The sequence below is a fragment of the Sclerotinia sclerotiorum genome, genomic scaffold (assembly GCF_000146945.2).
Source record: "Sclerotinia sclerotiorum 1980 UF-70 scaffold_4 genomic scaffold, whole genome shotgun sequence".
Lineage (NCBI taxonomy): Eukaryota > Fungi > Ascomycota > Leotiomycetes > Helotiales > Sclerotiniaceae > Sclerotinia > Sclerotinia sclerotiorum.
Genome location: NW_001820832.1, coordinates 2,203,478 through 2,216,561, shown reverse-complemented (window position 1 = coordinate 2,216,561; position 13,084 = coordinate 2,203,478). Strand labels below are relative to the sequence as shown.

Below are 13,084 nucleotides of genomic sequence, written 5' to 3'. Positions count from 1 at the left end.
CTTGAGGAATGATAATTTCGAGGGTATTTATCGCGTTCGCGTTGAAGCGTGTTTTTTTTTAAAGTTCAAGTCCAGATGACTACGAGATTCTAGTCTGCTCGGCTTTGACATTCTTTGTACATAATAAGGATGGTTCGGCTCATAGTCAACCAGTGCCGATAGAGCGGTAAAGGTTAAATGTTACCGATGGATTTTATGGAAAGAACGATGATGATGGTTTTTATTTGGTGTTGATAATGATAATGATCATGACGATGATATGATATGGTATGGTGCATATAGCAACAATATTATCAATTGATGAGAATATCATACTAGTAAAAGCTGTATCATAAGACTCTTACAGTTAATTCATCCATTTCATACAATCTTCAATCCTCATTCTTCTGGAAAAATGCCCCGTCAAATTAACATTTAATTCATGTAATTACTCTAAATTAAATCATAAAAATATTTATTTCATTTCGTGTCCTCTCCTCGGAAGACCCAGCAACTTCCATCTACCTTGTCCAACCTTATGTGTAGAGCCTAGAATGGCCATTCTTTCAATCTCATCCGTGGTTGTAGCAGCTACCTTGATTATTATCACCACTGCCTTTGTAAGATCGTTTCCAATCGTCTACAATCATGTACTGACTTGAAACAATCTAGCTTCGACTTCTTTATGTGATCTCGCCGGACTCTCGACGCCCTCCGATCAAAAAGAAAGATGAGCCTTCTCATATCGTGGTAGTTCTTGGTTCTGGCGGTCATACGGCAGAGATGATATCTCTTCTTCGCGATACAAATGTCGCAAGATACAAACACAGAACATACATCGTATCTGCGGGAGATGACTTTTCTTCTACCAAGGCGCATGATTGTGAGGAGCGTATACAGTCGAAACTTCGACCTTCTTTACCGTGTACCAAATCTGGCGAGTTTGATTCTACCACGGGCATCTGGGATCTCATAGTAGTTCCACGAGCGAGGGAGATACATCAACGACTTTATACTGCGCCCATTTCATCCTTCTGGTGTATGCTAGGATGTCTCAAAGCACTGTACACAATTTCGACGACCAGTACGATACACCAGCAATATCCTGATGTAATTATTACAAATGGTCCTGCTACAGCTGTCATTATGATTCTAGCTAGCTTTTTACTAAAATTTCTCGGGCTGGCCCCAATATGGAAGATGCAAACGATCTATGTGGAAAGTTGGGCGAGGGTGAAGACATTAAGTCTAAGTGGAAAGATTTTATTATGGCTGGGGATTTATGATCGATTTCTCGTTCAGTGGGAAGGATTGGCTAAACAGCTAAATGGGGACAATGCTCGAAAGAGAGTGGAATGGAGGGGCTTTTTGGTACATTAGCAGAATGCCAAAATATTATCAGACCCAAGATCACCCAAGCTCTAAGAGTTCGAACGGTGAGCAATGCGATTGATCTACACAACAGTATCAGTGACCCATCCTGTCACATTTATCAATGGCCTCTTAATTCATTCCAGATATTGCAGCCAGACATCACCATGGTAGATTTTATACTCATTAACGCCGTTTCTGCCCTTATAATGTTGTTGTACATGCCCATGGCAGCTTGACTATTCTTATGCGACGACTGTTGCCGGCTCTTCAACACCCTCATCTGCCTCAGCTGCCTCATCCAAAACATCGGCGTCCTCACTTTCGGCTCCAACACCAGTGTATGCTCCTTGTTTAAGCAAGTTTGCAGCCTCAACCTCCTTGGTAGCCCATGCCTTCCAGTCCTCGTAACTCTTATCTTCCAATTCCATTCCGACCTCCAAAGCACCTTTGTGAAAGTACGCTCCAACATATTCTGCCTCTTCTTTCGCGATTCTTCGTTCAATCTCCTCTTCTTGACGCAGAGCATAAAATTCCTTCCGGGCTATATCGTAAGCCTCATTATAAGACTTTTCCGCCTTATGTATCAGCCAAAGCTGCCTCTGTACCACACTGTCGAAATGTTAACCAAAAACCGCGACATCTTCAGAATCCATTTTACCTTTCTCCAGTCAAAGGTCTTCCCGGCTGTGCTATCCTACTCCAATCACATCTTTGCCCATCACGACCATCGTTCTCCAGTACAATTCTTGGTCTTGCCAACTCCCATGGGTGATCGCGGAAGAATTCTTGTCTTATTCGATCTTCTTCGTATACAATAGTTTGTGGTTTGAACAACTTGCTAGCTTTTTTCGTCCTGGGCCTGCCATTGCTTCCTCGGTGTTGAACAGGCTGCGTCCGTGTAAGGATTTCAGAAGGAGGAACTGAGCCGATTGTCTTATACCATGGTGGTGCTTGTGAAATACTTTCAGATTCGAGTAGTGCCGCTGCCGTTTGGTAAACACGCGATGGCTTTAAATTGAGCCCCCTCATACTCGCAGAACTTCCAAAAATATTAGCATAGATTTCACTTCATGAATCTTAACACTTACAAATCTCAAAATAATCTACGAACAATAATGCGGGGTTGGTGGTAATCTTGGGGTCGCAAATATTCATAGGTTTTGAGGTCGGCCGGCAAACTCCGCCAAAATTTCCAAAATTTTGGCGATAAGTCCTAAAGTTTTCTACATATCAACTCTCGACCCCTCCACAAGCTTTTAAGTCAACCACAACGGCAGATAAGGACTGGAGGGCTGGCCTGGCTCCAATGACTTTCCAGAGACGTTGAAAAAAGCTCAAAATGTCAGCCGGCTCATGTCCTCCTCTTGTATCTCCTCCTCGACGAGCAGCACCCTCATCTCGAAGCTAGCAGCCCCTCGACGAGCTCTTTCCTTTCTGTATCCAATTGGCATCCCAAAAGCTTCCAACAAGCTTCCACGAGGAAAAGATTTCAGGAAACCTACACAAATGGTTTCTAGTACAGTCGGGCTCGAAGCATGGTTCATCTCTTCACTGGCCGGTGCCGGCCATTGCCATAAACACACTCCAAAACCCATACGACCAGTCACATTTTTTACATCTCACAGACCTAATGTCTCTACGAAGGACCTAAGTTCGACCAAACCTATTCCACGGCGACGGAATTTCACGGGTAACACACAATCTGAGGCGGAAGAGAGGAGAACAACCAATGAGGCAAATCAGACTCGAGAAGAGCTCATGGAGCTTGTGGATCAGTACCATGGCACTTCGTATACACATCAATTACCCATAGTGGAGTCCCCGAACCTTTATCAGCCAGGTAACGGCCCTCATCTGCAGGTTTCGGACGAAGAGGAAGACGAATGGCCACCCCCACTTCAGGCATGGCCTGCCGACGGCGAAACAAAAGAGAAGTTGAAAAAGCTTGAATCCGCATTGAAACATTTCTACACTGAGGACGCAGAAGATGTTTATCAAATCTACCGTGAACTGCCGGAACCTCGCGCTCCTTATCTAGAAGCCAATTTAAGACACATGTTACTTCGCCACTTGAGTATAGTGGAAAGGAAGGACGAGCACTCGATGCTCAGGTACTTTTCGGTCGTCGACGATATGAAATCAACCGCTATTCCCTTAACTATTTCTGAATGGACGAGTGCCATTTCTTTTGCTTCCAAATACGTTGCCAAGGCCACAGAAGTAGAGGTTGAAAGTGCTTTGAAAATGTGGAAGGAAATGGAGCATATCGCAGGTGTCAGGGGTAATAATGCAACTTTCAATGTTCTTTATGATGTCGCATGCAAAGCCGGTAAATTTACTCTTGGGGAAATGATCTATAAAGAAATGATAGCCAGGGGTCTCGAATACAACCGATTTCATTATGTTAGCATGATATTTACTTGTGGTCTGAAGAAGGATGGGGATGGAGCACGAGCAGCATATAAAGCATTGGTCGACGCTGGAGAAATTGTCGATACTGTTGTCCTCAACGCGATGATTTCAGCTCTCATTAAATCGTATGAGCCTAGCGCCGCATTAAATATCTATGAGCGAATGAAAACTATGCATGCCGAGCGTACGGGCACACAGGAATGGCACAGAAGTTTCAAGAATCGTCGAGAAGTTAAGCGCGGATTGTTACGAATGGCAATGGAGTTCAGGCACGATCCAGAAGGGCGAGCGAAAGTTCAGGAAAGGTCTATCGTCTGCCCAGATCTTCAAACATACAGACTTTTAGTCAATCATTTTGCAATCACCGAAGGCGAACTAGACAAAGCCGCTAAATTTCTAGAAGAAATGGGTCTCTTCAATGTTCCCCTGCACGGTGCACTTTTCCTGTCTCTTTTCAAGGGATTCCACCTTCATGGCGGTACGCGATATACGAAATGGACCGCTGCCAGATTGGAAAGTGTATGGAAAGCATATCTGAAAGCTCTCGATAAAGGCGTGGAAGATATATACATGTCAACCTGGATCGTAACAAATGTCCTCAAGGCATTCGCAACGTGTTCTGGTCAAGCGAGGGCAACTGAGGTATGGAGGGATATTCGTGAGAGGTGGCAGCCGGATGAGAGACAGCTTAATGCTATCATGCCTGATTTATATAGGATTGGTATACCAGAAAATGGCTAGTGGTAGCGGTAGCTAGATGCATGTGTGATGTCGGAAGTTAGATCGCGGGTGCTGTATTTCTGTGTATATATGTCATGGATGACTAATAACTGATGAGTTCATGTGATGGACTCTCGTTGGTTGTTGTGTATGATTGAGATTTAAATATCTTCATCTTGATATTTTTTTGGGCTGCTTCGTTTGAGAGTGGTGTGTGGTTGTGATGTAGATATCCTTTCTGTGTTGTATATATTTTATTATATCACTCACTACTTTGATGAATAAACTAAATTCGAGTGAATGGTTAGATGTGTTAAAAGGAATAGAAGTTACCGGTACTAATCACGTGTCGTGATTAGTAATACGGTTACCTAAACAGGCTAGATTAGATGAACCATAAGCAGGCATATTGGTCCCCTCCGAGGATACCAAGAGGAGACCTTAATATGCCTACAGACGTAGTAATATAGTCAATATAGAGGCCTCTTCCACCCAATCTTTTAATAAGATGTGTATTTATCTGTTTGTCTACATTATTTATTTATTTATTTATTTACTTATTTGTATTTTTAAATCCGTGAAATCTTTATTCGTTTTAAGTTATGATCTTTCAAATTTAATCACTGTCGTCGTTAGATAATGATTAAAATGTTAAATGTTAAATTAAAATACAAATCATTTCTATAGAAGAAAATATTAAAGAATGAAAGAGAATCCTCACTAATAAGGAATTCAAAGTGATCGGGACAGAATATAATGTAATATTTAGATTTATGTATTTAGATAAATATATATGAGGATATGATGCTGATGAGTTACAGCCAGCGTAGCGAGAGAAGCTGAAACTAGGCAATTTTTGATTACGGCTATATTTTATTTACATTTTCTTAAGGAGGTCGAGTTTGTCACGCAAATTGTCTAGCCAAAACTTCTTGATTTGAAATTATCTCGACTCTTACACTCTGTATGATTAGACAGCGCACTTTATGACATCATCTAGTTGTTGAAATTCTGTTTAATTGGTATGATTTCATCCATTGGATTTGCCCAAAAGTAGACATTACACTACACGACTGGCAAAGGAGATAATATTCCTAGTGAAGTGGAGAATGTAAAATACAAGATATCTCGCTATGCTTCCTGATCTTTCCACATCAATCCTTAAAATCACTAGGATTTGCGAAGCCTACAGCTATAAGATTCGAGTAGTAGTGATGATGGACAGGTTGAATCAGTATTCCTCCTTCAGATGCTCATGATAGAATTCAGTGACACTCTCATTTCATAGCTATCAACCAATTCCGTCAAAAAACGAATGTTTCAAAGCCTCTCTTGCACTAATCCTACCCCTTGGATCCAACCTCACCATCTTCACAACCAAATCTCTAAGTTCCGCATCGATCTTTATCCAATTTCGAAAAGGCGGTCTCGGGTTCTTGGTGTTATTGAAAATATCAATAAGACGATCATGAAACGGATTATCCTCCCCAATATACTCCAAAAGTGCCGTAAAATCATTTTCATCCCAGAAATACGAGATATGTCTCCTTAAAATTTGGTCACAGGCCTCGCCGTCGACAAAATCTTCATCTTTTAAACCGTCGTAGAATATCATTTGCTTGTTCATGATGTAGATGGCAACTATACCCATGGAAAAGATGTCTGATAGCATGCTTTGTCTTCCTTTGCCCCAGGATTCAGGGCTGCGCCAAAATTGGTTTCCACATCTGCCGCCCGTTATGCATTGACCTGGAAGAAGTATAAATGAATCTTCGAGGTCGGCGATAAGGGTTTTCTTGATGTTAAGAATTCCGTCGGTTGTCATGTCATAGTTAATAAGTATGTTGTTTGGTCTGATGTCTGCCATGTTGCATTAGTGATCTTTCTTTGCGACAGAAGGTATATTATCACGGCAGACATCAATAGTAAATTTTCCTACCTCCATGAAAGATTTGATTATCATGCAATTCAGCCAAACCCATGAGAGCTTTTCTCAGAAAAAACTTCCTAGTATCCAGAGGCAGATCTCTCTGGCAGAATTGAAGAAGATTGTCCTTGAGGAAATGATAGACAAACAACTCGAAGTGTGGAATAGTGTCTACTATCGTCCGTACATTGGAACACGAAAATAAAGGTCTCTGAAGTCGTTGTTGATACTCAAATTCACCCTTGATACTATTTTTAATAACATAGTTATCTCCCTCAGAGCTTGATCGAATGGTTAATTTTGTGTTCTGCTCCAAGATGTATTAAAAGTTTAAGAGTGAATACTATACCTTGCTTGATAAACACACAACATAAAAGGCTCTACCCTGCTAGATAGAATTTTTCTATTTGATATGATCGCCCGGAATGACCATTAATGATGTTGCCGATTGCAAATGGCTGGGATATGTTTGGAGACGAAGATGTTGTTCTGTGATGAAATGGTTGTTTTGAGAAGGTGTTCTTGTATCTAATCTTACATTGTGATCGGGGTATAATTCTCGATATATTATTCTCGAAATTGGGTATTCTTCTAGGTCTTAGTAACATGGATGAGGTTTTCATTATGTTATTATGATACTTTGTAGTTTTGGGGTTTAGATATCGGGTGGATGAATACAAACTGTAGTTGTGCAAACGGGTTGGTTTGTGGATGAGGTTGATGGGTACCCCGCATCCCGCCTCCTCAGCCCCTTAGTGTTCCGCGAAATGATATGGACATGTACAGAGGAATTGGGAGCTCCCAACTACGGATTACAAGAATTCTTGATATTGTATAGCTAAATTCGAACGAGAGTACTAATGTCCATTATTAAGATTTAATCAAAGTCTAATTAATATATATCCATGGGATTCAACATAGTTCCAGCCATTTTATATGGAGTTGGACCACCGCACAACCTCGCTCAATTTTCTGACGTCAGGCTGTAGATATACATCTGTCTAGGAACATATATATGCCGCATATATAACTATCTCCTCCTTACCTACCTCAATTCCGTTTCACATATCCATCGATTTTTGTATTCCTCCTTCCACAAACCCATTTAAACGAGTAATTTAGAGACGGAAATGGTCCATGGAGCCATTCAATATCCGGGACTGGTATTGGCAATAAGACCACAAATACCAACACAGAATTGAACATAACGATAAATATCAACCAAGGCTCGAGCCACAAACCCTATTTCAGAAGTAAAATCCTATATCAATGTGCAGATTGATACGGAACAAGAAAAACCACAATCTTCCCATTATATTTTTTGGATAAACTTTCCATTCAAGTACGGAATGTTATCAAAGTCATGCAAATATCATATCAACTAATCCTCCATCTAGAAAATATCAACCTCGACCCTTATCAATCCTTCATCCATATCCCTTCCATAGTGCCCGACATCAGAAGTTAGATGTTGGCCAATTTTGAGCCTCGATCTTATCTAGCTGGTTAGCGAACATTCTTTTAGTTGTCGCAGGTCATACCTAGCTCTGTGATGCATGCGTCTGACTCTGCATCTTCACGACGGTAAGTCTGTAGTCGTTTTTCGCGCTGGGCATCTTCTTTCAGGAGCGTTAAAGCATCTAGAAATTCTGGTGAACCAGTCGGGAACTTCCTATTTAGCTCTCTAGCCAAATAATTATTTTCTCTATGTATGAAGTTCTCTAAGTCCGTGATATAGTCATTTTCCGCGGGGCATGGCAAAACAAGTTCTCGGATTAACATATTTTCCTCCCATACCGGCATAAATTTGCAAATATCGGCATGTATTTCGTTAATCAAACGATGGATCCGCTCTTTCACTTCTAAATTTTCTCGACAATTCTCCAATCGAATACTCGCACCAGTCGTTGCCTTTATCGCGGATGTGATGTAATAGCCCATGCTTGTGACTGGTTTGGCCTCATGTTGGAGGGTTGATGCCAAATTGACATATCCCTCAGGCAGATAACCCTTGTTGCCCCAGTCCTTGGTATTATCATACAGCTCCTTCTCGATATCTAGCTGAGGCCTCCACACATCACCTTTGCAGTACGCGGTGATCTCTGATAAGTATTCCTGCATCATTTTGTCTAGGAAGCCTGTTTGAACAATGCGACTGATATGGCACACTTGTGGTCCGAGGGGATTCGATGCATTTGTCGGGTTAGCTTTAACCTCATCCATACTTCGCATTACTGCTTTGAAATCTTGGATGACGTTTTCGCGGCGTTTGGAATAGTACCGCTCCATGTGTGTGTTACTAGATAGTTGGCCAGTCCAAAGAAAGAGCTGTGGAACTGATGAAGGTATACTGATTGAATGTACAATACATGTTGAGAATGGCACAGATCACCTTGGTTCCTGATTCGAGTGTGTCCGGGGGAATAACGATACAAATATTGATGCCTGCGATGGAAGAAAGACGATGGCGAATGATATCTTACAATTACGACGAAGTGAGCTTTGGTGATTTCGTTAATGCTATGTTGATTTTGATTTGTTTTGCGTCGTTGATTTTGCGGACTTGTGGAGTGCTTCGGTTGAAGGAGAATGGAAAAAAGAAATTCAAACAGAAAAGAGGTGGTTTATATAGCTTGTTATTAAGTATGCTTTGAAGAGTCATTGAGTATTATTGAAAGTCACAAATCGAAATTCAATGATCTCTAGATGGCGGCGATGACTACTGTGAGAACTAGCTCATGAATAACTCAATGTGTGTGAACAGAGGGCTGATGTGAAAAATAAGGATATCAGGCTTCCGAGTCACAATATTATGAGTCCATGGAGTCAGAATACCCTATATTTAGAAGAGATACATGATAAAATCGTGACAGACACCAGAACACAACGAAAGATACGCTGTTTTATGGCTGACTTCATTGAATCTGGGAAGTTATCATGACAACGCCGGGGTGTCTCCAATATCCTCCACAATTTAGCGACTCATGTTGGCATAAAGAAGTAGTCGTTCTAGGAAAGCCTAAACACCAAACATCACTCATAGATACTGCCAGAATGAGTAATTGCGTTGCACTTCAACTGCACCAAATCATCATATGCAAATGGAGTACTCTGTGATGTAAACTGAGAACGAGCAACATCCTCATGCTTCTCTACTATTGAGTACATGTAATCTGCACTTGCACACCCATAATGTTGATTGTAGGTTTAAGCATTCGGTCGTCAGCTTAAATACTTAGGGACTTCATCTTCACGGTGGTGAAAATGAGAGTTGATACTGGCCCTGGAATATGCTGCAGTGATCATGCACTTGTTGGTGCAGTATTCCACCCACCTAGTACGTGAGGATGGCTGGAGTGACTGTTCACTCTAAATGCTTATTCAATCAAGCGCATTCTTCTATCCACACAATGTATCACGAACGTGTCAGTTTCTTGCTCGCCGGTTGAAGGAAGGTGTCGTTGTTCCTATTACACAAAGAATCTGAGACATTCGCAAGGCTGTTGGCAACAAACTCATAAATGCTGGTCTGCTCAGGTACAAATCACAATGCATGCATAAATATAAATAGGTTACGTTGACCCAATCAATTATTACAGGGCGTTTTAGCGCTGTCCGGGTGGCGGTTTGCTTGTGCTTACTCCCCTTCAGGAACCTTAGAACTTACGACGCGCAACCCATTCAATTAAGATACTTAGGTCATTCATTTTACTATCTCAAAATATCCGCTTATTATTGATTAATTTGACATCAACGAACCATCCTCGCGCTGTGCGTAGAGTGATACATACATATCGGCAACAGCTTGATCAATTCCTCTTATCTCCATCATGTCGGACGATGCGGGGTCTCCACTCCTGCCCAGTGCAGAGCAACGACCATCATCGAAGCATTCTCGACTTTCAGTCACTTCGCGCAAATCGAGCGACTCACATGAATCATCTCCACATGAATCATCGCCTTTATTAGCGCACTCTGATGATACTCCTCGATATGATGGCGAAGAACCTGAAGAGGAGGATGATCGAATCGTATCACCAGCTGCGGAGTCTCTGCGTTCTATTCATGATAGAGAAGCTGGCAAATCTGCAAACGAAGGATTGCGATGGCCGACGATTGTGGCTATCGCCTTGTTGTTTTTGGCCGGTATTGCTATCCTGATATCTGCATTTTTCGCACCTGCAATCGTCCAAGAATATGCCAAGGAATCACTTGTTATCGAGCCTACGAATCTATCGATAGACAGCTTCACCGCTAACGGGGTGAGAGCTCGAGTACAAGCGAACTTCAAGATGGATGCATCGAAAGTCAAGAATCATGCGGTTCGAAACATTGGACGATTTGGTACATGGATTGCGAAAGAGGTTGAAAGCAAGGAATCAAGCGTCGAGGTCTATCTTCCAGAATATGATAATCTTCTCATTGGGACCGCCATTGTTCCCAAGGTGGTGGTCAATATTCGTAATGGTGTTGTCACACCCATTGATTTTTTCACCGACCTTACGCCAGGCAGTGTTGATGGATTGAGACAAGTAGCCAATGACTGGTTAGAGGGTCGTTTGGGACAATTGCGGGTATTGGGCAAGGCCAATGTTGCATTGAAATCAGGGCTACTCTCGCTTGGATCACAGACTATATCCGAGTCGATGATTTTTGAAGGTCAATCTCTCTATCGTTCTTTTGCATCGCTGTACTTTGGGGAGAAAAGTATTGGTTGAAGGGAATCTGTGGCTGGTTTGGGAAAATACACAAATGATCTATAGTTTGATAGGTGTATCAAAATATTGGCAGCGAGCGCAGTCACTACTTTTTCAGTTCCTCTAAATGTAAATTTATTACTTTGAAAATGAGTTGCTAACCCACCCACAGGAAACGAGATCCCAGCCCTCCCAAAATATAATATAACCCGTCTCAACTTCAAGGAAGTTCCTCTCTCCACGGATGGCCGCCGTGGAATGGCTGCTGAAGTTTCGCTATCCTTGGTAAATAGCTATCCGATAAAGCTAAGTATTCCTCCATTGGGCTTCGATATCCTTGTTTCGAATTGTGCGGCCGACGAACCATATATTCAGCTCGCCGATGCGACTACTGGTAATATCATAATCGAACCACATTCAGATGTTTCACTTGATGTGGCAGGCATCGTGCGGGGATTACCTGAAAGTCTTTTGCAAGTTTGCCCCAATTCACACTCGTCGCCTCTGGATTTGCTTCTCAGTGATTATATCCATGGCAATGACACTACCATTTTTGTTCGAGGTTCAAACGCACCATCTCCCGAGACGCCTGATTGGATTACTCAAATTATCTCAAGTGTCACTGTACCAGTGCCTTTCCCTGGCCATACATTTGATCAACTAATCAAGAACTTCTCCCTTACGAATACGGATTTTAGCTTACCTGGACCTTTTGCGGAGCCCGGATCACCCGAGTCAAATCCAAGAATATCGGGAGATATAATGGTTTTGGCTGCTTTGCCCAAGGAGATGAATTTTAGCCTTGATGTTTCGAAAGTGCGTGCGACAGCCGATGTGTTTTACAAAGGAGATAAGTTAGGTGTGCTTAATCTACGAAAATGGCAAAGTGCTCATTCGGAACGAGTCAATGGTCGAGGTGATGCTTCCTTGAAAATAGAATCGCATATCAAGAACGCACCATTAGAAATCACGGACGAGGATATTTTCGGCGATCTTGTGGCCGATTATTATCTTGGGGGCAAGGCTATCAATCTCAAAATTGAGGCTTTGGTTGAAGTTGAAATATCTACTGTGCTAGGTGATTTCATTATTAAAGATTTACCTGCGGAAGGAAATGTTCCTTTGAATCGTTAGGAGCCTATTAATTTCAGCGCGACAGCACTGAAGCTGACGGGATAGCAGCGATCTCCACGGGCGATGATTTCCGGAAACTCAACCTCAAGGTTGGCGATTTACAAATTACCAACACGGGCCGGACATCGATTAATCTCCAAGCGAGCATCAATTTCACTAATCCAACTGAATACACGGCTCGTATCCCTTACATCAACATCCATATTTTAAATAACGGCTCAGTAATTGGTGACGCTACGGTGCGCGATATAAATGTTTCGCGAGGCAATAATACGAACGTTCTCGTCCAAGCTACCTGGGATCCCGTGAAATTTGGCGGTGAAAACGGACGTAAAATTGGTCGGGAGTTGATCTCTCAATACGTCTCCGGTTTCAATACCACTCTCACTTTTCAAACCCACGAAAAATCTATTCCATACCAACCAAGACTCGGAAAGGCACTAGGCAAGTTCGCAGTCACGATGCCTACCCCTCGATTATCGACGCCGGGGGCAGGGAAGGATAAAGATTCTACCGGCGGAAAACCACATTTCATCGACGATGCAACTTTCCATCTCTTTTCATCCACAGCACAGTTTACACTACTGTCACCCCTACAACATAGCACAATATATATTGAGTCTATCGATGCTCAGGCAATTTACAACCATACCGAACCAATTGGCAAGATTATTTATGACTATCCTTTCGCAGTGCCCCCTGGCGCAAGCGAATCACCTAAATTACCTGTCGACTGGTCCTTTGATTCTGTAGGTTACGATGCAGTAGAGAGAGCATTAGGCGGCACTTTAAAATTAGATGCTAAAGGCACAATTGGCATTCGGCTTGGTCAATGGACGGA

At 42.2% G+C, this 13,084-nt stretch overlaps 7 protein-coding genes across 7 annotated transcripts; 4 read left to right on the top strand and 3 right to left on the bottom strand.

Moving 5' to 3' along the window:
* Nucleotides 1-533: 533 nt before the first annotated feature.
* SS1G_03933 (hypothetical protein) lies at nucleotides 534-1,265 on the top strand (the record flags this gene model as incomplete). Its single annotated transcript, XM_001595793.1, has 3 exons — nucleotides 534-599; nucleotides 652-1,089; nucleotides 1,140-1,265. 3 exons carry the CDS (start codon nucleotides 534-536, stop codon nucleotides 1,263-1,265), a joined length of 630 nt encoding a protein of 209 aa, XP_001595843.1.
* Nucleotides 1,266-1,595: 330 nt separating this feature from the next.
* On the bottom strand, nucleotides 1,596-2,382 carry SS1G_03932 (hypothetical protein; the record flags this gene model as incomplete). Its single annotated transcript, XM_001595792.1, has 2 exons — nucleotides 1,596-1,894; nucleotides 2,052-2,382. The coding sequence occupies 2 exons, from the start codon at nucleotides 2,380-2,382 to the stop codon at nucleotides 1,596-1,598; spliced, it is 630 nt and encodes a 209-aa protein (XP_001595842.1).
* A 477-nt stretch (nucleotides 2,383-2,859) lies between these two features.
* Nucleotides 2,860-4,506, top strand: SS1G_03931 (hypothetical protein; the record flags this gene model as incomplete). Its single annotated transcript, XM_001595791.1, has 1 exon — nucleotides 2,860-4,506. One exon carries the CDS (start codon nucleotides 2,860-2,862, stop codon nucleotides 4,504-4,506), a length of 1,647 nt encoding a protein of 548 aa, XP_001595841.1.
* Nucleotides 4,507-5,776: 1,270 nt separating this feature from the next.
* On the bottom strand, nucleotides 5,777-6,352 carry SS1G_03930 (predicted protein; the record flags this gene model as incomplete). The annotated part of the gene is made up of 1 exon (XM_001595790.1): nucleotides 5,777-6,352. One exon carries the CDS (start codon nucleotides 6,350-6,352, stop codon nucleotides 5,777-5,779), a length of 576 nt encoding a protein of 191 aa, XP_001595840.1.
* A 1,517-nt stretch (nucleotides 6,353-7,869) lies between these two features.
* SS1G_03929 (predicted protein) lies at nucleotides 7,870-8,536 on the bottom strand (the record flags this gene model as incomplete). The annotated part of the gene is made up of 2 exons (XM_001595789.1): nucleotides 7,870-7,910; nucleotides 7,954-8,536. The coding sequence occupies 2 exons, from the start codon at nucleotides 8,534-8,536 to the stop codon at nucleotides 7,870-7,872; spliced, it is 624 nt and encodes a 207-aa protein (XP_001595839.1).
* A 1,706-nt stretch (nucleotides 8,537-10,242) lies between these two features.
* SS1G_03928 (hypothetical protein) lies at nucleotides 10,243-11,130 on the top strand (the record flags this gene model as incomplete). The annotated part of the gene is made up of 1 exon (XM_001595788.1): nucleotides 10,243-11,130. The coding sequence occupies one exon, from the start codon at nucleotides 10,243-10,245 to the stop codon at nucleotides 11,128-11,130; it is 888 nt and encodes a 295-aa protein (XP_001595838.1).
* Nucleotides 11,131-11,871: 741 nt separating this feature from the next.
* On the top strand, nucleotides 11,872-12,243 carry SS1G_03927 (hypothetical protein; the record flags this gene model as incomplete). Its single annotated transcript, XM_001595787.1, has 1 exon — nucleotides 11,872-12,243. The coding sequence occupies one exon, from the start codon at nucleotides 11,872-11,874 to the stop codon at nucleotides 12,241-12,243; it is 372 nt and encodes a 123-aa protein (XP_001595837.1).
* Nucleotides 12,244-13,084: the final 841 nt, after the last annotated feature.